The sequence below is a fragment of the Balaenoptera ricei genome, chromosome 5 (assembly GCF_028023285.1).
Source record: "Balaenoptera ricei isolate mBalRic1 chromosome 5, mBalRic1.hap2, whole genome shotgun sequence".
NCBI lineage: Eukaryota > Metazoa > Chordata > Mammalia > Artiodactyla > Balaenopteridae > Balaenoptera > Balaenoptera ricei.
Window position 1 is genome coordinate 52,955,465 of NC_082643.1, and position 24,270 is coordinate 52,979,734.

At 35.3% G+C, this 24,270-nt stretch overlaps 1 protein-coding gene across 8 annotated transcripts in view; it reads left to right on the forward strand.

Moving 5' to 3' along the window:
- The window catches only part of ANKRD17 (ankyrin repeat domain 17), a 164,390-nt gene that overhangs the window by 11,368 nt on the left and 128,752 nt on the right, over positions 1–24,270 (forward strand). Inside the window, exon 1 of one of the 8 annotated variants that reach the window (XM_059922855.1) lies at positions 22,102–22,188. The exons of the other annotated variants lie outside the window; for them this stretch is intronic. Coding sequence (XP_059778838.1) covers positions 22,135–22,188 — 54 coding nt within the window. The 5' untranslated portion in view covers positions 22,102–22,134. Of the gene's footprint in view, positions 1–22,101; positions 22,189–24,270 lie in introns of those variants that run through there. 8 annotated transcript variants of the gene reach the window in all.

Genomic DNA, 24,270 nt, shown 5'->3' on the forward strand with positions numbered 1-24,270 from the left:
ATTTGTGATGCTGTTTATATTTATGGGTATTAATCCTTCATGGTGTTGTTGCAACATATTCTCTATCTGTTTACATTATTTTCACAATGTAGAAAATTTTTTATTTTTTTGTAGTAAGATGAGTTATTCTTTTATGACTCCTTCTTTACCCCAGTATTTATACAAAATTTCTTAGATATTTTCTTTTGATACTTCTATACTTTTTTTCCCAAAGATACATGGATATCTTTTTGGATATAGTATTTAATTGTTTATCCATTTCTTATTTACTCTTTTCATTAGCATTTGACCTTGCTGACCAATCCTTGCCTCTTAAAAAGTGCTATTCTCTTTGCTAATGTAATACCACCCTCTCCTATTTTTACATTACTAGCTGCTTTTTTTGGTCTTTTTGCTTCCTTCCACCCCCTTCACTGTGCATCCTTTGGTTATTTAGTACATCGTTGCTCATTCCTGGGCCCTTTTTGGTCTCTTATCTGCTTACTTCTTAGGTGATTTTATCTAGTATTGTGTCTTTATATATGCATTTGCTAATGACTCTCAAGTTTATATCTCCAATATAAACCTTTCTTCTTGAGTACCGGGCTAAAACTTCTGGCCACCCAACAGTTGTACAAACCTTTCTTCCAACACATAGTCTTCTTTCTTCCTCAAGAGAATTAATCCACAGTCCCATCTGGATACTACAATATAGCTCACAGTGTAGGATATCTACATAATGCTTGTCCTCTTAATTCAGTCCAGTAATCTGTAAAATAATAAAAAATGTATCTATCCATCGTTTGCCCAACCCATTGTACAGTGGTGAATAGGAATAGGATAATCATAATGATAGCTTCTTTGGAGAAGGAAGGAATAAGTAGACAGCAGTCATTGGTCCATAGTAATAATGAAATCCTTCTGGACAGGAGAAGACTGCCCTGGCAACTATGTAAAATCCTTGGTTAAACTCTGATTTTGCTCTCTGGGAGGAATGCCCTTTTGAATATTGTGTGTGTCCTTGACTTTGTTCTTTGGTGATTATTCCTTGTTATCTTCCTTTGCCACATCTGAAGTAGTAGGCATTTGAGATTGCAAAACTTTTATAGCACTGTACCAGTTGGCATACATTTAGGGGCTGCACGGTTACTTAAAGTTCAGTTATAGAGTTTTATAGGCCAGTAATGTGGTTTGATGGTAAATCTGTCTCAGACATTTAATAGATTTCTATTCTGTTTTCTTTAAGTCAGTACCATGTGATATTAACTACAGCAGAAGATCTCTTTTTGTCATATTTTTTTGAAATCAACTCATTCTCTTACTTCTCTCTCTACTAGGCCTTTTCCTTTCTCCCTGTGTTACCTGGCTACCTTGAGGGCAGCTGAAATAATAGGCTTGGGTGACATATCAGTCAAGATTTAACCAGAGAGGCAGGACAAGTAGGAGGTTTAATTATGCTAGATAGATAGATAGATAGATAGATAGGTATATATTAAGAAATTTATTACAAGGAATTGGCTTACACAATTCTGGGGGCTGGCTAACAAATCTGAAATTTGTAAGGTAAGCAGTTGAAAAGGTAAGACTCAGGCAGGCTGGAACACATGGACATATGCTGAAGCTGTTCTCCATAGGCAATTAGAAAAGGAAGATCTGGTGAAGGGATAGCAGTTATAGACTCAGCTGGTATTTGGAGTCACATTTGTCAGGAAGAACCCAGTCTCTTTTAAGAGCTCAGCTGACTAGGTCCAGCTCACTAAGGATGATCACCCTAGCTTATTAGGGACTTTAATTATATCTGCAAATCCTGCCCCCCACCTCTAACAGCAGCACCTAGATTAGTGTCTGTCTGAATAACTGAGAGAAAGTATTTACCAAATGGCTGTTGCCCTTCTTTCCTCTTAGTTTACCCTAACCAACTTAACACATCAAAAATCATCATAGGTGGGAAAGAAACACTCTTTACCTGATCTTTGCTACTGTCTGACAAAGAATCTTTGAGGTCACAAAGTTAACTCCTTGTATTTGGAATGCAGAAACAACTGCCTTTCCCAAACCTGAGAGACCTCAAATTACTGGACTGTTATAGAGTAGGGTTTGCTACTGAGAGATCTTCTCTCAGTGGCACTATTTTTGTGTCTATCTCTGCTTACAAACTGCCTTATTCATAGTTGAGTTGATCTTTCTAGTTATTCTTTAAACAGCTAACACATCAATATTTTGAGTTTTTCTAATTGCTTTTCTTAGAGCTCCATACCTGGTAGTCATGTGATGTGCCCTACTCGTTATTGCAGGCAAGAGTTTTACAGGATTGTTTGCTACTGCATAAGACTTGCTGGCTTCCCAGCCTGATACGCTTCCTTGCTACCTGTCTTCTAAGCCTTATCAGAATTTTTAGGAATTTATTATTGCAGCATTCCACTACTAACTTACTGTATTAGTTACGGTATAGGATGTGTTATTTGAACAAAGAGACTCCAAAATACATGAAGTTCAAACAGGATAGATTATGTGGTAATCTGGGGGTAGTCCTTCAGGTCATTCGTAGATCTAAGTTTCTACTGTTTTGTTACACCATCCCTTAATCTGTGCTGTCTAGTATGGTAGTAACTAGCCATATGTGGCTACTGAGCACTTGAAATGTGGGTCTGGATTTTTAATTTTATTTAATTTCAAATTAATGTAATTTAATCATATGTGGCTAGTGGCTACCATATTGGAGAATCATCACAGAAAGTTTTATTGAATAGCTGTGCCTTAGAGTGTTGACTTCATCTACAAGTTCTAATCTGGCTTCCCAGCATTATGTCCATGTTTCACCCTATTGTGGGCTGAATTGTGTTTCCTCACAATTCATGCTGAAGCCCTAACCCCCAGTATCTCAGGATGTGACAGGTTAAATCAGGTCATGTGGGGTGTGCTCTAATCCAGTCTGAGAGGCATCCTTATAAGAAGAAGAAATTTGGACATAAAAAGAGACACCAGGGATGTGTACACAGAGAGAAAAGGCCATGTGAGGACACAATGAGAAAATGGCCATCTGTAAGCCAAGGAGAGAGGCCTCAGGAGAAACCACACCTGCTGACACCTTGATCTTGGACTTCTAGCCTCAGTAACTGTGAGAAAATAATTTGCTGTTGTTTAAGCCACCCAGTCTATGTATTTTGCAAGGCAGCCCTAGCAAACTAATACACAGCCCATGAGAAATAAGAAATAGAAAAGTGAGCACAGATAGCTTCCTTTTAAGGAGTTGACCAAGAAATTGCAAACCTAACTTCCTGTTATATCCTGTTGGCCAGAACTTAGTTATATGTCCATACCTAGGACCTAGCTCTTGCTCTGTGGCCATTATACCTAGATATAACTTGTGGGAGAAGTGTTTTACTAAAAGAAAAAGGGGAGTGTGGATATTGGGGGATAATTAAAGACTTACACCAATATAATTATAGGATTACATTGTCCTTATGGCCAGCAATATAAGAAAAAATGTCACTTCTGGTTCCTGAAATATTCTTTTTGGCCTAGTTTGGGTCATGTGTCCATTCCTGAGTCAGCAACTTCTACTACGGAAGAAGATATCTTTGTTCAGGCCTACATCATATCTTTCCGCTCCATCTTGGAGGTGGACTAGGAGAGGTCATTCCCACCTGAGCCTCAAGGAATGGTTTCCCAAAGAGTGTTTCTATTGCCAGAAAGGTGAAGTAGGAGAGTGGGAAGGGAAAGGATACTGGACATAAGACCTCCAAATTATACCTTGAAACGTCCTACCTCTCTCCATCTTTGCTGCCATTACCCTAGCGCTGGCTATTATCTTACTTAGACTTCATAGCAGCCTCCTAATTTGATCTCCTAGTTCTCTCTTCTGGTCTCACCATACTCCATTTATTATTTATGCAACAACTAAACTAATCTTTCTGAAATGTAAATTGTTATTTGACTTCTCATCGCTCTTAGAATAAAGCCCAAACTTCTAACTTGGCCTTAGGATGTTATATTGACTCCAATAAATGATTGTCTTTTGTCTCTTTTTCAGTATTTATATCTGTCGTTTGTTTTTCTTCTCTTATTGCATCAGATTTGAACAGGCCCAAAATGTTGAATAGAAGTGGTAATATAGGCTATCCTTATCTTTCCCTTGTTTTAATGGGAGTGCTGTTGGGTCACTATTAAGTATAATCCTTTATCAATTTAGTATATCTCTTTCTTTTACCCTACTAAATATTAGCAGAAATGTATACTGAATTTTATCAAATGCTTTTTTGGCATCTATTGAAAAGATCATTTCTTCCCTTTCCCTCCAATCTCTTCATATAATGAATTGCGATAATAAATTTCCTAATTACCTGTGTTTGAGATACTTATTATGATGTAATTTTCTTTTAACATACTGTTGGGTTTGATTTCATTAACCTTTTAATTTATATTTTCTATGGAGCTTATTCATTTCATATTAGATTTTCAAATTTATTGGGAGAAACTATAGATAATTTCCTTCTTACATCAGTCTTATAAAATTTGTGTTTTATAGATTTAATTTATATGCGTCCTTTTTCCTTTCAATCGTATGTTGTATTTTTAACTGTTTTTGCCATTGAGTTGTTAGAAGTTTGATCAAGTGCTTTATTTGATCTCTTTATAGTCAAGTAATTTTTTAAGTGGCTTAAGTAATTTAGTGTGTACTTCTTAATTTTGTATAATTAAAACAATTTAATTGTTAACAACACAACAAAAGTTTTATTGTTTTAACCACTTAAGTGTATAGTTCAGTAATGTTAAGTGTATTCACATTGTTGTGTAACAGATCTTCAGAACTTTTTCATCTGGTAAAACTGAAATTCTATACTCATTAGACAGCAACTTTCCATTCTCCTTTCTGCCAACTCCTGGCAGCCAACATTCTACTTTCTGTTTCTATGAATTTGACTACTTTAGATACTTCATATAAGTAGAATCATATAGTACTTGTCTTTTTGTAACTGGCTTATTTCACTTAACATGACGTCCTAAGATTCATACATGTTGTGTCATGTAACAGGATTTCCTTCCCTTCTAAGACTGAATATCCCGTTGTATGTATATATACCACATTTTGTTTTATCCATATATCCATCGACGGACATTCGGGTTGCTTCCACCTCTTGGCTTATTGTGCCTGAATTTTTACACTCAATTCTTGTAATTCGAATTTATACTGGCTTTGGAGGAAGACATGAACTTAGTCTTATGTTTCCAAATAGTTAATCAGTTGATTTAGCTATTTCATCATCTATCCTTTCCCACTATTTGAAGTACTACCTTTATTTCATATATTTAGACAATAGAACAATAGACTGGGTTATATCTGCTCAGTATGTACATCTTTATATGTATTACATTTGTATAACCTTAAGGCCCACATACTAAAATTAGTTGTTTGTACTAAGCAATTTCCTGTGCTTTTTGATAAGTAGCTAACATCTGTAGGGTTTTATGGTTAACAAAATAATGTTCCATATTTTTCATCTTACTTAGTCAGTGGTCTTTTGAAATATATATATATATATATTTTTTTTTTTTTTTACTGCCTGTTAAGCCTGTAAGCAGGGTTGGCTTCTTTCTTTCCTTTCTTCCCTCCCTCTTTTCCAGATTTCTACTAAAGAAGTAAAGGTGCCTTCAGCACCAGCATCTATACCATGTTCTTATTGATTTGTGATGTCATTAGTCTTAACTAGGCTGCCTTTGGGCTTGAACACCTCCATAACACTATTAGGGCAGGATCTACAAACTATAAATGTGTTTTAGTTCTCTTGCATTATCATTCCAGTGTTCTTTAGTGTTGTTTCAATATTTTAAAAATATATTTCAAATAAACCAGGAATAATTTAATATTATGCAGTTGCTATTCAGGAAATGCCAAAATAGAAGAGCTGCTATATGCCCTGAGATAGATAAGTTTTAATTCTATTGAAGGGATGATACATCTTTTAAACTGAACCTATGCTAAAGTATGTAGCAAAGTTACCAAACTATGACTGATGTTTGATTATTTAATGTTGGTGGAGTCTTAAAGGGAGATTGCATTATCTTTTCTCTGTTTTTATTAAATCATGTAGGAAATGTAAATATAAATTGTGTACTTGTGTAAACAAATTTTTGTTTTGCATAAATGGGGTCATTATAAAAATATTATGAAAATTTCTTTTTAAAATTAGTGGTCTTATCATAGACTTTTCCCATATAAATACACTTATCGTTTATCTTATTCTTCTTAATGGCTGTGGAGTGTTCCCTTGTCAGGTATCATGACTCCCCTGGTTTTATTGAGTGTTTATAGCCAGTGTTTTGGCTGTGTCCAGTGTTCTACTACAAACAATACTGCAGTGGACTCTTTTTGATATGTATCTCTGTGTATGTATGTCTGTATTTTGGTAGGATGTATTCCAATGGTGAAAGTGCTAGACCAAGGGTACATGGGTCTGTTTCTGTAACTCTCATTTTATTATCTGTATGAGCACTGTATTTTTTAAACTACAGTGGTTTTGTAGTGGTTTAGTATGTTTTAGGATGTGCTATGTCAGATGTCAGCTTTCAAGCCCCATTAATATCGGTTCTCTGTGGATGTCACTCTGTTAGCTGCTTTACCCATTAAGAGCCAGATAAAATATCACCTCTTCCCTGAAAGTATTCATAACACTTAGAACATTGGGTAATTATAACCTCAATAACTAATATTTTAATAACTAGTATTTTAATGAGTGCTTACTATATACCAGGCACAGTTCTAATTGCTTTATGTATAGTATCTCATTTAACCTTCACAACTCTAAGAGGTAGATAATATTATTATCCACAGTTTGTAGTTGAAAAAAAAATCAAGGAAATGAGTAACTTACTCAAGGTCACAGTAAATGATGGAAATAAGATATAAACATGGGCAGTCTCACATCAAAGTCTGCTTTTTTTAACTCCTGTAGTTCACTGCCTCCCTACTACTCTTTCATGGTCTCCCTAGTAATTGCTCCAGAGATGTTTTGTATAAATTGTAGAACTCACTAGCTTATTTCATGTTGCATTTTGGTCACATGTTGCATTTTGGTCATCTTTACAGATCTGTGTGAATGACATCTTTGTCTAATTTATCACCTACCCTGGGTCATTGTATGTAAGCAGTAATAGTCCTGGTACGTTTAAGAGTTGGTTAGAACACCAGATTATAAAACTGCACCCCACCCCTTTCAAAAAAAAAACTTTATTGGAGTGTAGTTAATGTTGCTCTGTTCTGTTACATCTTGTTGTTTCCCTAACTCCATCTTGGGAAAAATTCATGTGATTGATCTTGAGATGGATTTCATAGATTGTGAGTGAATCATATACTATTCTTCCCCTTTTCTGGAACATCAAATGAAAATAGATAACCTTGTAGATGACCTCTTTTATAGTAAGTTCTTAAAATGTGAAGTGAGAAGAATGCTGTCTTAGACCCTACTACATCTCTTAATTCATGCTGTCACGTAAGTGTGAGATGCAAGCTAAATCTCTCAGAGCCTCACATAAAAGGGACATCATAATACCTTCTTTTGGTGGGGGTCAGATGAGCTAATTGTGTGAAAACATTTGTGAACTATAACAGTCTCCGTAAATACTAGTTTTTAAAACTGAAGTTTGAGGAAGAATGGAGAGTGTTGTAAAAATGGGGTTACTGACTAGCAATATGTTTGGCTGTTTTTAAAAAATACAATTTAAAATCTGTAAGTTAGAAAAATCTGACTGTTTTATTTTCTTTCCTGACTCCACTTAATTTGTTTATTTTATTGAATTCATAGACTGCCAGTAAAACTCTTCGGCTGTAATTGTGCATGTGGGTTAATTTATTTTAGGTGGAGCCATTGTTAGCATAGGAAGTGGGATTCTGTAATGAAGATTCCACAAATAATAGTTGTGTGGGTTAGATGATCTTTTAGGATTATATTCTGGATTCATTAGATCTTTAGTATTTAAATAGAATATATTCTTAAATTCCCCCAGAATTTAGAGTTTTTTACTATTTAATCATACTGTTAATAAAGAGGAACAGATAAGAGTAATGGGGAAGTCAGCATCCTTTTCTTACTCTTTTATCTCCTTTTCTGGGAATGATGAGGCAAACGTATTTCGGTGACTTCTCTGCTGTAGGCTTAGCAGGTGATTCAGTCGTTCTAGATAAAATGGCAAAGTATCAAAGCAAAGATCTGACCATGCTGTTTTCTTAAGTCTCAGAACTTTTTTTAAAAATAAATTTATTTATTTTATTTATTTATTTTTGGCTGCATTGGGTCTTCGTTGCTGCGCACGGGCTTTCTCTAGTTGTGGCAAGTGGGGGCTACTCTTCGTTGTGTTGCGTGGGCTTCTCATTGCGGTGGCTTCTCATTGTGGAGCATGGGCTCTAGGCATATGGGCTTCAGTATTTGTGGCACGTGGGCTCAGTAGTTGTGGTTCGCGGGCCCTAGAGCGCAGGCTCAGTAATTGTGGCGCACTGGCTTAGTTGCTCCACGACATGTGGGATCTTCCTGGACCAGGGCTTGAACCCGTGTCCCCTGCATTGGCAGGCGGATTCTTAACCACTGCGGCACCAGGGAAGCCCCTTAAGTCTCAGAACTTTGAAAACATATCCCTAACTTACTTTGTGGATTGTTCTTTCATTTGTACCTTCCCTTCCTTTTTTTTTCTTACTCTACCCAGTATTACCACCTCTCAGTCCAAGATCCTCTCCACTGTTCGACCCAGGTTTCTGGCTCCAACCCAAACTCTGGTACTGAGTTCTCTTAGTCAGAGCCGTGTTCTGGAATATATTTTAAGTTGTTAATGTGCTCTAGGTATGTGGGAGGTGTTTTCATATGTAGAAGTTCTTACCTACTTTAGCCTTATCACCAGATCCTCTTATCTTGTATGCCAAGACATAAAAAACATGGGCTTGGTATTGCAGCTTTTGGGTTTTGTTTCCCATGGAGCCCAGAAGAATAGCAAGGGGAGCCATTCATTGGCTTAGACAGCCTTGAATGTTAAGATTCATAAATCTTAATCAAGTACTGAGGGCTTCTGACCTTACTACTAGAAGCAGAAGTTTCCCTGAAAATCTTAATTGAAGGGTCAGATTCCAATTTCATTGAACCCCAGGCATGTGAATACTTGGCAATTTCTGTGCCTGACGTAAAATTACATTCCATTATGAAATAATCCATTGCCTTTGTATTTGTTTTCCAACATTTCTCCTGGAAAAAAAGCATTATATGGAAAGAGTTTAAAATCAAGTTGGGAAACTTTTGCATCCTGCTTTAATACTTTGTGACTTTGGGAAAATTGCTGTTTAACCTCATTTTTTTCATCCCTGTTGGGACTAATAATTTTTTCTAACAGTTTTTCTAAAGAATGGAGATAATGTCTATAACTAGTACACTGTCTTGTATGTTGGAGGTATTCATTACTTAGTTTTTTTGTATTTAATTGTTAAATGTAATTCTTGAATGAAGTTGTCATTGTTCTTTTCCAGTCAGGAGCAGTTTTCTTTACCTTTTTTAGGTCATGGATTTTAGTTAGATTCTGATGAAAACTGAGGACCTTTTCTCCCTCAGATGTACTTAAATATATACATACAGCATTTTGCAGATTGTTTCAGGAGGATAGAACTTTTGAGGCATAGGTCTATGAACCGTGAATTATTTACCTTAGGTGACGAGTACTGGATTTCACCTTTCATCCACTGAGGAGTTCAATGACCTTCTGTGCTTTTTATCACCTCTAAAATTAAAAAGTAAACAACCCCTTCCATACCTCTCCTCAAATAATCATATCAAAGCTAAAGAATTTTTCTTCCAGAAGTTGATACTATATAACCTTTCAGAGAGTTTTCTTTGGATATATAATAGATTAGAACATTTTAAATCACTACCAGTCTTTCCTCCTTTGTTCTTTTTGAAACCATTGGAATCTTGACTCAGAGAAAAAACTAGTTAAGAGATAATTGGTTTCTATATATGCTTTTCTTCCCCTAGAGGTATGAAGGATGTCTTAGGGAATGATAGGATGTACTTAATAAAGTTTATCGCTATTTCCTCATTCTGTGTTTTACACCAAACTATAAAGCTTTAATTGTATTTCTTCTGGCTTATTTTACAATTTTTGTCTTAACTTTTCTTTTAAGTATGGTGCATTGAGCACATTCCTTTAACTTTCTTTCTTCCCAACATCCCACTTATATTGTTTAAAGATTGAACTAAACCACAGTTTTGAAAAGCAAGGAACAAATGTTATTACATTGGTCAAACTACCTTAAAGAGGAGTAAAAGGACCTCATTAGCTCTGTAGCTTTATGTGTGCTTGGATGTGTGTGGGGAAGGAGGGGAGAAGATCCATCTTTAGGCATGGATAAGTCCATATTTGAATAATATCATCAGTACTGGTTTTCTTTCAACATTTTAGTCTCTCTTTTCTTCTGTATTAGTTTTATTTTCAGCCAGGCAAAGATGGCTGCCAGAGGAGAGGGGGGGATGGGATATTCTAGCCAGACCTGGGTCATGTGGCCACCCCAGTGGTAGCTGGGAAGACTCACCTCCACCCAAATCACATGTAATATTTTCCCCACGGACAAGAGGGATTATATTACTAGAAAAAGGGACCGGGGAGAAAGCATGTTGAACAGTAAAATTACAGTTGACAGTCCACTACAGGTACCATCAGAGGACAAGAAATTATGAAGAAGATAGGAAGTTCATGGGATTGGATTGACAGCAAAATCTCAAAGGAAACTGGAACTCAAGATACCAGAGGTAAGCTCAGATTTTCCTAGGGGAACCTCAGAAAGACTCCAAGCTTGGAGTCAGCAAGTACAGAGAACAGTAGTGGGCAATTGGGTAATAATCAAGAATTTTTTAAAGAACTATTTTCCAAAGTGCTGTGTTAGTTGGACCTCCTTCTTGCCCTTTCTCCAGTCTTAACAGCCCTCGTGGCAGTCATGCCTGCCCTCAGGCCTGAAGTCTAAGAACTGTTCTCTTTTAAGAAAGTAGATGAGCAATTCAGTAGGACATCTGAGGTGTTGGCACCTGAGAGAGAAGCAGAGGCACTGAGGCATGCCTCTTCAGAGAAAAGCAGTTTTGGCGGATCCCAGCAAGTTTAACTTCCTGTCTAGGTACCTTTCTGGGATACCTGCTTAAATAGTACTACCCTCCCATTTAAGGGAGACACCATTTGGGAAAACAAATTCGAACAACCTCAGAGAGAGCTAAAAGTAATCTTTTGTATGCCAATGTAAACAGACAGACAATTGAGGAGAATAAAGATGGAAGAGGATTAAGATGAAAGAAAGAACAGCTGACCTCAGATAAAATTCAGAAGAAAACTTCAAAGAAAAAAAAGTGTAATATGTATTTTACTAAGATTCAGGAACCTGTTGCAATGATTAATCATAGTTTCATTGAAAAAGTGGCAGAGAACCAGAAAAGATTTTGAAAATTATGAAGATAAATTTTAATGGATGGGTTAAATAACAATTTAGCATGAATCAAGACTGAGTTGTTGATTTGGAGCCAAAGAGGAGGAACTCTGTATATGTGAAGAAAAAAAAGAAATCTGGAAAAATTGAGAGAAAAAGAGTATGGAAAATACATCACAAAGTTTTCATATCTGTAAATATGAGTTCTAGAAGTAAAGAACAGGAAGGTGGAAAGGAGAAAAATATTGAAAGAAATATTTGAAGAAATTTCATGAGCCAGAGAAAGATAATGAATTTCAGATTAAAGGAACCCATCTAATACTACACAGGATGAATGGAAAAAGACCTATATCTAGACACATCTGGCAAAATTTCAGAACTCTAAGGATAAAAAGAAAATCCTCAGTTACTGCTAGAGATAGGGAATAAAAAATGGAAAATCAAATAACTGAGTTCTTAGCAGCCATGCTGAATGCTTGAAGATAGTGAAGCAGTATTTTCATCATTAGGGGGAAAATGTTGAACTTAAATTTTTTATACTTAACCACATTATTTATCATATGAGGACAAGTATATTTTTATATTTAGAAAAACTGTGTACTTTATATGAAAATATTTGAGATACTATAATACAGTGGAAAATATAATCCACAATAGAGGATATGGTGGTAGGGCAGTGTCGGGGGGGAGGAAACTGGTAGCTACAGTGGCAGTCTTGGGCCTTCAAAAAGAACCAAAGAGAGCTAGAAGAAAATTCAATTGCTGCCACTCTTAGAAAACATGGACAATTCTATTTCAACTAGTAATGTCTAAATGATATAAAATTACATTCTCTTCAGTGATTAGTATTTACTTAGTCACATTATAAATGCAATTAATTAATTTTTAGTTTTTAGAATCAACCTAGAAAATATATAAAATAGACTTGATTATAGTTATGGAATAGTTAAGGAGTATAGTTATAAACCTTTATAATATAAAAATAATATAACCTATAAAATTGGGAGATAGAGGGCAACAAAGGAAGGGTTAGTGCTCATTTCTTCAGTGGACAGTCAGTTAATAGATAGCACATAAAAATTGGTAAATCAGGGCTTCCCTGGTGGCGCAGTGGTTGAGAATCTGCCTGCCAATGCAGGGGACACGGGTTCGAGCCCTGGTCTGGGAAGATCCCACATGCTGCGGAGCAACCAGGCCTGTGAGCCACAACTACTGAGCCTGCGCGTCTGGAGCCTGTGCTCTGCAACAAGAGAGGCCGTGACAGTGAAAGGCCCACGCACCGTGATGAAGAGTGGCCCCCGCTTGCCGCAACTAGAGAAAGCCCTCGCACAGAAATGAAGACCCAACACAGCCAAAAATAAATAAATTAATTAATTAATTTTTAAAAAAATTGGTAAATCAAGAAACAGAAGTAAAATGGTGTTAAAGTTAAGCTTGAAACCGCACTAGAAGTCAGTTAACAGCGTTAACAGTGTATTGCCATTTTGTTTCAGGCCAGTAACAAAAAGACTTACTGTTCATCTTGTGCCTTTGTGGCCTTTGAATTTTTTAAAAATCGCACTTTAATGCATCATATTTATAATATTAAAAAGATTGCAGATGTGTTGCATTTACTTACTTAGATAATACTTTTATTTATAAAGTGCCATTCCAGGACCACATGGTTTTTAGAAATTCTGTGAGGTAGAAATGGAGGGCATATGGAAATTAATTCCAGGAAATTGGAAAGTTGCATAGAATACAAATATGAATATTTTTATGTAAGATGCGTAATTATTTCTTGACTGGCTTACACTCTTGATTTTGTATGTCAATTCCAGAGTCCTTTCCATGATTCTTTTTTAAAAAAAAGTTTGTTAAAAATTTGGATGTATGGGAAAATTCTGAGTCCTTCTTCCCACCAGTGCCTTTAAATAAGATGACATTTTCTCTGACATACTGAAGACTGGGATTAGAAGCCTGGTTTTTCCATAAGAAGAAAGTCATGTGATCAAGGAGAGCTACAGCTACTGGAGGCAGGGTATATCTTCTGGAAGAACTGGAAGAAAAGATGGGAATAGAGATGGCCTTTCTTATCCTTCTAAAGATAGGGCTTATCTTATGTCCCTAGCTGGACAATATTTGTTGAATGAAAGAATTTATTTTGATGCCACTTCAACTTAAAGGTAGGTTGGCATCCTGTTTCTACTGTACATAGGTAAAATGTTTTTTGAAAGCCTAATTTTAGGAGTGTTGCATCAGAAACATCTTTTGGGAAGCACATTGCTAATTGTATGTTTTTCATATTTGATTTTAAAAATCATAAAATATTATGCTGTTATATGCCTTTAAGTACTGAGAGTGTAAACTGCCAAGACCCTAAGACCTAAGTACACTATCTATAATGATTCTACTTAAATTATACATAGTTTTCTAGGCAAGCTGGAGTGCTTAAAAAGAAATCAAATTATGCAAACATATACCCTTAAAATAACTTATGAGAAATACTTTAAAAACTAAGCATTTTACTGGAAATTGTGGAATTTGTGTTAGAGAGAGAGATGGTTTACCTGAGCGTACAAAAATGAATATTAAAGTATGAAATTATATTTGGCAATTCAGTTATGCTTTTAAACATTTTGTAAGTTATTGGTTTTTTAGTGGCTACCCTTTAAAGAATATTAACTGCCTTCACTGAGAGACATTGGCATATATGTTCTTGAAGAGGATGGGAATTGTCAAGTAATTGTAAATATAGTTGACTCTGTTAAGAAATTGATGAAAGAGCTATTGAAAGATATGAATGTGAGTTAAATTTGGTTTCATAAAACATAGTAGTGGTTTCATAAAACATGCTAGTGTTTATCTATTACACACAGAAAAGTTGTTATATATTAACTTCTGTTTTCTTATCTGGTGTTAGTTTTTGTTAGATTTGGTAGTAAAACTGAATATCTGAAATTTGTGGGGGAAGTTGAAAGTAATGGTAACATTGCTTCTAACGTGGCTGTGTTGTGAGATATCTTCATGATGACCAAAGAGTCACAGTTACATTGAATGAAATCAGTATTTCTTTATATATATATATATATATATATATATATGGGGTTTGTGTTGGGATCTCTGGTCAGGATCAGGTTAGTGGAAAAGAGGCCCCATTTTACAATTTTTGGCCTAGTTTTTTGAGGATATAGACAATTTAATGTAATATATTTCTTAGGAGACGGAATTATGAGTCTGAAAGAGTACTTGCAGTAATTGCTTGCAGGCAAACCTTTCCAGATTTGTTATGAATAGACTAGGCTAGAAACAGCAGAGTGGTAATTGGCATCATGAGAAACCAGACTGATTGGAGCTTGCTGCCAGCAACTCCAGGCCATCAAGCAACCAGAGAAGGAGTTGAGATTGCAAGGTTCCTTGGGTAGTTTTTGCATCCTGATTATTTTCCGTGCCTTTGATACTGTCTTAAGTGACCTAGAGCTGTTTCTTGTATCCCCTAGAGCAGGGGTCCCCAATCCCTGGGCCGCGGACCACTACCTGTCCCTGGCCTGTTAGGAACCCAGGCCGCACAGCAGGAGGTCAGCGGTGATGGAGCGGAGCTCCATCTGCCACTTCCCTTCACTCCCCATGGCTCACATTACCGCCTGAACCATCCCCCCCCCACACTGCCAGGTCCTTGGAAAAATCATCTTCCACGAAACCGGTCCCTGGTTCCAAAAAGATTGGGGACCGCTGCCCTAGAGTAGGACAATCGTCCTTCCAGAAGGTAGAAATTGGTTACTCAAAAAAATTGGCTTTGGACTTGTCTTGTTGTAATTTGCATTTTTATCCCCAGTCTCTCTACTCTCCCCACCACTGTGCTTGTGGGGTTGGGGTAGGGAGGTAGGCTGTGTGTGTGTGTGTGTGTGTGTGTGTGTGTGTGTGTGGTATATTTATTTTTGTTGGTAGATACTTGTTGCTTTGGAACAGAAGAAATTGAGAGCACTGTACTATCAGTAGATTTAGCCTATTTGAAACAAAACCAAAAAATGTTGAAGTAAGTTATTCCTATTATATATGTACTTGTTTATTTTTATTTGAAATGTTGTACAGAGAAATTTGGGAGGTGAATGCTGTCTAAAAACAATAAAAATCTTGTCAATTTTGTATACATAGAACCTACTGTGAAATACTAGGAAAAGAATGAATTCATGGTGTGACCTAGCATCGGTAGAGACAAGTGCAAGTGTCCAGCAGGCACAACTGTAATTGGAGATGTGAAAAGAGGGAAAGCTGTTTTGTTTCTTACTTTGCTTAGTCTGTTACTTACATTTGGACAAGACTGTGGTTGTATTTAATTCTATACATGGGACACATCTGGATGAAATATTTGTTTAAATATAATAATACTTTCTGTACTGTCCTGAATGGAGGTTTGAGTTTTATTTATTACTTAGATTAAAGAAAAATGGAAAGGGACTGTATATCAGAGAAGATGAAAAAATCATTGCAGATTCTGATTTTAGACTTTGAAAATCAGGATCAAGTTTTTCTAGATTATAGACTCTTGAAGGTGTAGTAACTATTTGTCATTCTATATCCATTGTGTAGTATAAAGCCTGTCACCTAGTAAGCACTCAGTAAATATTTGCATAAATGAATGATCAAAATAGTAATGATGATCTTTCAAAAGAAAGTTTACTAGGACCTTGTTACAGCATTAGCCTTGAAAAAATTTTATTTAAGCAATAAATATCCTTCCTCACATTTAGAATATACTAATGGATGGCCTTTGCATGATTTTATGTATTAGGTTATAATTTTATATATCCTTACTTAATCCCTTGTTACCTAAGCCTTTTAGGTGTTCCTCACATATCTAGAAGCCTGTCCAACTATTTACATTTATTTTGGAGGTTCTGGTGAAGTTTTAATCATTCTTATTTTTAAACATTATCATCAAAATTAGACCTGGGATACATGTCAAGAAACTGTGATAGAAGCTGTTTAGTGCTCTTTGTGTTAACAAAAACCTATCTTCTTCGTCTTAGTTTGCATTCGATTTTTTTTCCAATAATGACGGAAGGATTACTTTAGAAATTTGTGCTTTAAAAATGAATAGTTTGAAATAAATGTGGAAGGCAAACAAATGAACACCCAACAGTATTTTATTAATTTAGTTTAGTAAGAATATACCCAAAGAATTCTGGATCTTTATAATACTAAATTCCGGCAGAAACTTCACAACTTAGTTAAAGAGTCCATTAAACCTGGATGGAATTTGTATTTAACAGAAGTAGATTTTTTAAAAGTGTCGTTTGACTCACCATTCTTCTCTCTTCTCCAAGTACATACATATAGATAGAATCTGCATTGTGGCTCCTTATTTTGTTTTTTGTTTTTTTTTGTGGTAAATAAATTCTTAATCTGTCAGGGAATGAATGTGTTTTTTTGTTAAGGGGACAGAAGTTAGATGAGAGGAGATGTAATTTGCATTTGCAATTCCTTGAAAAGTGGAAATGATGAGGGAGTAAGGATAAATCTAGATACATGTTTTAAAACATGCTTATTTCTGATCTGGGTTTCTCTTAATAGATTTTGTATCATTAATACTTACTATTTGTAGGGAAGCAAGCAGTCTCATTCACTGTCAGAGTGTAAATTCAACCTTAGAGGGCAATTTGGTAACATAAAGTTTTAAATAAAGTTTTAAATACATGTACCCATCAAGAAATTTACAGTACAGTTATATTCAGGTATGTGCAGAGTATGTGTGCCCTTTTGTTGGGCATGTTCATTGCAGTATTGTGAAATGTTGAAGCAATACAAATGCCCATCAAAAGGGAACTGATTAAATAAATTATAGTACAGTTTTTTAGTGAAAATTTGAGCAACTATCACAATCAAAGAGAGAGAGATACATATACTAATCTGAAACAATCATGGAGTATTACGTTTTTAAAATGGAGATGAAGAAAAGTATGCACAATATGCTTCCATTTGTATAAAAAATAATCTACACTAAGATATGCTTTATATATGTAGGTTATTTCTGGAAGAATACACTAGTTGTGCTTTTAGGAGTTGGTGAGAGATAGGTTTACTTTTCCCTATGTTCTCTTTTATATAGGAATGTTTTCCATGTACATGTATTACTTTGCAGATAAAAACCATAGTTTAAAAAAAAGAAAAGAAAGTAATCTGTGGTGGTAATGAAAAGAATATTACTGTGCTACATTAGACATATACCGAGGGCTTCACTGGTAGCGCAGTTGTTAAGAATCCGCCTGCCCATGCAGGGGACAAGGGTTTGAGCCCTGGTCCGGGAAGATCCCACATGCCACGGAGCAACTAAGCCCGTGCACCGCAACTACTGAATCTGCACTCTAGAGCCTGTGAGCCACAACTACTGAAGCCCACGTGCCTAGAGCCCGTGCCCACGCACCTCAACAAAGACCCAACGCAGCCAAAACTAAAATAAAACAAATAAATTAAAAAAAAAAAAAAGACATACATCGAGAACCCCCAGTCATATTGTGGCATGATTTGGTTTAGGAGAAATATAAGGTAAATTCATGGGGGTAGAGTTATTTTAATAATGTATATAGGGTATCAGAAATTTGACCAGATTTTGTTAGCCTTTTAATTTAAATTCTGTTTAACTCTTTAATGTATGTATGCCACTTATGCTTGGTCCAGGCTATTTTACACTTCTGCTAAAATATAACTTACAGAGTAGAAAAGAGAAAAATAGAGATGTTATAAAGTAATGACTACATTTCACACATTTTGAGAGGTGAAGTTGGTTCAGATTTTGTTTTTCTAGTAGTTTGTTTTTATGTAGGTGGGTGAAATAATTATATTTATGCCACAACCAATTATTTGTCCTTGTTTTGTTTGAAAATGTGGATTTTGAAAAGTCTTGCCCTTCCCTAAATAGAAAAAAAATATTTGATGGGAGCAGAATTTCTTTACAAGGAATATTTGATTGAAAAAAAAATGTTTTATGTGGAGGAACAAACATCAACAAAATGTTAAACCATACAAAATAGGGTTGTTTGCTTGTCAACATATTTCTCTGTGTGTGTGTGTGTGTGTGTGTGTGTGTGTGTGTGTTTGGTTTTCTTGCTCCTTGTTCAAAGAAATCAGTGCTGGTCCTAAATAAAATTGTAACTTTCAGAAGATTCCTTTATGCAGTCTTGGTATTTATTAAGCTTCTTCTGTCCTTTCCCCCACTTTTTATGGGAGGCTTTTCTCTTCACTTTGGACGTTTGAATCTTCTTATTGTAGTAAGTATTTTCCTTTATGAATTAAGTTACTTATATCTGTGAGTTTGTGTTTGTTTGCATAACTGTTAGTAGGTTAACTGTCATTTATGCTTTAATGCTTTTGCCATAGGTGAAAATTAAAGATTTTGAAATCCATTTTAGGCAAATGGGAAAACAGGTTTTTTTGCCTACAAATTGAGGTTGAACTAGAAGGAAAGTGGCTTACTATTAGGATGTAGGGTCTTATAGCAGATGTATATGAATCTCCTTTCACACACCCTTTTGCCCAAAGTATCCTATGCTGTGGCATAGATCCTCATATTAACAAAAGAACCAGAAAATAAAATTAAGAATAAATAATTACTTTTCTGTATAACAAAGAATTACAGGGAGTTCCCTGGTGGCGCAGTGGTTAAGAATCCGCCTGCCAGTGCAAGGGATACGGGTTCAATCCCTGGTCTGGGAAGATCCCACATTCCATGGAGCAACGAAGCCCGTGCGCCACAACTACTGACCCTGTGCTCTAGAGCCCGCAAGCCACAACTACTGAGTCTGCGTGCCACAACTACTGAAGCCCGTGCGCCTAGAGCCCGTGCTCCTCCACAAGAGAAGCCACTGCAATGAGAAGCCCGCCCACCACAATGAAGAGTAGCCCCCGATCACCACAACTAGAGAAAACCTGCGCTCAACAACGAAGACCCAACGCAGCCAAAAATAAATAAATAAATTTATTTAAAAAAACAACAATAGAAATTCTCAAATATAGAGTCTGTTTATATTTAACATTTCTAATATCTTATTTCAGTGACCTAAAGATAATAGTCACAGAACACATGTTCTTGTCATCAGAAATAATTCCTAGTGGTAGCAATAATTTAAAAGGGATTAAGATACAAAACTGAATATCAGATGATTCCTCTATTCATGCATTTGTTATTTAATCAACAAATACTTAAGTCCTTGCTCTATGCCAGAGACTGTGCTGGCCCTGGGTATACCTTGGCAAACAGAGCATTGCCTGCTTTCATCAAGCTTGTGATCCGTAAGGGAGAGACATGATAAATGATATATAAATATCTGTAATTCTGTAAGAAAGCCATAATCACATCTTTATTAGTAAAAAGTTAACAGTATATGTCAGAAAACATAAGGGAAGCACCATATAATCCTAGAACAGGAGGGAAGGAGACAGTGAATGGTTTGATTGATTTGAACCTTAGGGGGCCCGATTTCTTGTCAGAGTTGGAAAGCCTGTTCTTGGCTTATGGGAAATAAGAATGTATGAACATATGAGTTCCTTGAACTCAAATCTACCATTACTTGCTTCTGTTGGAAGAAGGTTTGAGAAACAGAAATTTCGTTGATGACTTCTCCTAAGGATGAAGCAGTTTATTTGAAGTATGGAGCGGATTGAGCTGGAAGGAGGAAAATAGTAAGATCAGTTTTCTAGTTATTCATAAGCTGTGTCTTAACAATGGACATTATTTTGTTTGAGAACCTCCAAATACCAGACACACTCATACATAAATGAAAGCACTGTATATGGTCTGAGGGAAAACATTTTTAATATCATTTGTTTTCCATTAATTTCACACATCCTTTGAAGTCAGACCATTCTGGGTTTGAATCTCAACTCTGCTATATAACCGTGTATTGTCTGCGACTTGATTTTCTCATCTGTAAAATGAGGGTCATATCATCTGGAGGAAGTATAGTAGATGGTTCAGAGGACAGACTCTGGAGTCAGGTACCTGGGTCCAAATCTTAGCTTCTTAACTTAATTAGCTTAGTTGTGAGTAAGTTGGGGAAGTTGCTTAACTTCTGTGTACTTCAGTTTCCAGAATGGAGATAATAATAGTAGCTACCTTTCTTTTAGGATTATTGTGAGATTTAATGAGTTAATATATACAAGGCACTTAAAATGGTGTATCACATATAGTAAGCACAAGGTAATTATTAATGTTATTATTTTGAATTATTATCATCTAAGGTATTGTGAGGGTTAAATAACATGTTTATTTGAAAAGCAATGACTTGTATATTGCCTGACACAGTGAGGATGTCTCCTAAATATCAGAAACTGAGTAGTAGATACTTTATCTCATTTAATCTTCTTATAAACCTGTTTAGAAGAAATTTTATCTGTTTTGTTGACTGTACCCAGGACAGTTTCTGATATACAATAGAAAATCCATTGTTGAGTGAATGTTATCCCTTTTTACAGATAAATAAACTAAGGCCCAAGAGAATGACAGAATCTTTCTACTAAAACATGGCATCACTTTGAGGAGACATTACTGGAAAGGCCATTCATATCATCACTTAGATTTGACCATATGTGAATGGTCTTTCCTGTCATTTTCCTTTCCTTTAAAAAATTCACTTTCTCTAGTTAGGTTAGGAAAATTTAGACTAGAAGAACTGTTCACCTTAGAGTTATAATTAGATTGGTTAACCTCATTGAGGGATCACTTCAAGTTCAGTTTGTATAGCACTCTCACAAGTACAGGGTTATTTTGTTAATACTGCAGAGCACAAAACATTGTTCCTCTCCCATTGCATTTTCTGTATTATATATTATATAAGGAAGAAATTTGACAAAGTAAAAAATTTTACTAAACTGAGGCTCAATTACAGTGATAAATATAAAATTAGCTCTACTGTTACTCACCCACTTTGCTATTTAATGATCCAGAAACAGTGTTTCTGAATTTCATTCATCTGAAATATTTTAGTCTCTTGTAGTATTTATGATAAGGTGGGGGGAGGCCAGTTCTTTGGTTAGTAAATTAAGTTAAAGACATTCCTAGAAAATGCATATAACCGTGATGTGTTATGGCTTGCTTCAGTGATTGTAAATCTGTTGAATGTTAATCTCATTTCTCTTAGATATTTCCAAACAGATTAGTTTATAGAAAACCAGTTTACCATTAAAAAACTACATTAAATTATTATTTTTGGTACCCTCAAGTCAGCACCTGTAATATATGTGTTAAATAATACATATGGCTGATGTAACAAATTCCTAATTTGGTATTACCTTGCCTCCTTCTTTGCATATTTAATACAGCCATTAATCTTACTACAAGGCTTTACTAAGGATAAATTGCTACGTAACCCACTTCAACCTCTTTTGTTCAACCAGAAAGCCAGACGTGTTTAAATAGGTTTTTAAAAAATACATTATTACTTCTTTTTTGAAATTTTAGAGTTTTAAAATTTGAAATGGTAAAATAAGAGACTTTATTTTGCTTGTTGAAATTACTTGACAGAAGTTTGCTTTGGAATAGAGCTTCTGTATCTTTAAAAAATACACAGTGAGTCACCCCCTGCTCTTTTGGTAGATGCCTGGCTAGTGAACAGCTAAGCTGCTTTAGGCATGTAATAGAACATTCCATTTCCTGTTCCCTTGCTGACACAGAGGAGTGTTCCTGCTGGCAATGATCTAATCATAGTGCAGTAAGAAACATGGCAGTTTGATAAAACATGGTGGAGACAGCGGCTGAAATGGAAGCATATGTTCTAGAAGACATTCTTGAGGTAGGGCTAGGTTTGTAAATGAAATGAAAGTTGAAATCTGAACAAAGAAATCTTATCTGCCGGAATTATTTTACAGATGAATAGATAAGAGGAGAGAGCAAAGAGAGGCAGAGCATAAAAGCAAGATACGGTCAGACCTTATTCTGTGTGAGAATGTGCCAATCTAGTTCACATGATTACTAAAACCTTATTTTGTTTAAACCTAATGTTTTGTAAATTGTAGATATATGTTTGATAGGGGAAAAAAGAAAAAGAAAGAAAGGGCCTCGGACTTAATAAAAAGCCTTGTGCTGGTGGTGACCTTTAGATTAACTCATTAGAAGGTGGGGTCTGCAAAGCAGCTTTGAGTAGGTTTAGTATCATATGTCTTAGAATTCATTTACATATCTAAGCCCAAAACTCCGCTTGCAGTTAACTATTAAAAACAGCTGGTTATTTTAGTTTCTAGGGTAAAATTAAGCATATATATTAATCTAATTGCTTAATTTAGCTGGTACATTCTGCTTCTAGGTTTTTCATGTGACTTTATTATAAAATAAGTTATTAAATTAAAAATTAAAGGACTGTAAAATTTAACTAATGCTTGAGAGCTCACAAAAATCTGCATTTTGAGTCATGAGAATTTTAAATTATATTTTCTTTTTTTTCCTGTTTGTGTCAGTGTTATAGAACCTATTTGCGTATAAATCAGTTCAAGAAAATACATGTCAAAGTGAAACTATAATTGGTTTTGGCCTTGGATGTAATACACCATCAAATATTTGTATTTACAGATATATAGATATTTAAATCCCATTTTCTTATTTTGGGGGTTGTAGGGTTCCCCCCCATTAAAAAAACTGGCTAATTTTCATGATGGTGTAATGATGGTGAGTGGTATTCCTAATACTTAGAATGTTAAGATAATTCATTAAATATTTTACTATCTTCAGGAAGAGAATTTGTTAGGGGGAGAGGGCTTGGGAGAATAAGCTGCAAAGGGAAGCTAGGCGGGGTTAACAGGAGAAAAAAGCCTATGCGCATTATAAAGTGCTGCATGATCAATGAGCATTTTCTGGAGTCCCTCAGTGTATGCTTGGAGCTGACATTGCAGCAAGTCTCATGGTTGTTCTGCAGAGTGAAAACTGATTCCATTGTATTATCTAGCTCCTTGCAGACACCTGCCAACATACTCTTTACCCCTGCCCTAAGAGCTATTGTCTGAGTTGAATTCTCTGGTTAATTTCCATTCTTTTCCTTTCTTTTTCTTTTTTATATTTTGATAGAACTAGTGAGTTTCCTTAGAAGTGGTATGGTGAATCTTATAAATAGTGATATATACTTTCATCAGGGAACTTCAATAATTAGCAGTGGTCACATGACTATTAGTGGTTCAGATTAAACAAGTCTAATTATAAAGTTCTAGTGGGACATTTTTATTTGCTTTTTAAAAATTTTGCTTTGGATTTTAAAAGAAGCGTACCTTATAGATTTCAGTAAATTTATATGACATTTTCTTTGGTCATTTAAAATTTCAGCATATGATGGATTTTAGAAGTCTTATTTTCTGGGGAAAACCCACTTGGGCATAGTTTTATGCCTTAAGTATAGGTTTTTCTAATACTATCTTAAAAATTGGCTTTTCATTATTCCCACTAAAACACAAAAGTGTTTAACATCATGTAAAGATTTTATGTGGCCTAATTTGTTCATAGTTACTAGTTAGTTACAGAGGTTATTTTACCTCTGTAATTTTGATTGTTTGTCCTAATTTTCAGTTTCTCTTAATTTGGTGTATACCTGTTGCATTAAACCATACTAAGTGAGTTTTCTCTTTATTTAATATTATTTTATTTAACTATTTGGCAATTACTGGCAGACTAGAAGTGAAAATTTTCCAACTAGTAATAAAATATTCTTTTCCAAAATTAAAAGTACTCATAATGACCTAATGCTAAAAATAAAAGTTTAAAAAGAATAGACTTGCTAACTCTGAAGCTAAATATACCATTTTCTAAAGTACCTCATATTGCAAGTGAATAGATATATTTTATACAGTGAGCTTTCTAGAAAAATTTTTTTAACGGGTTAGCTCCTTGTGTA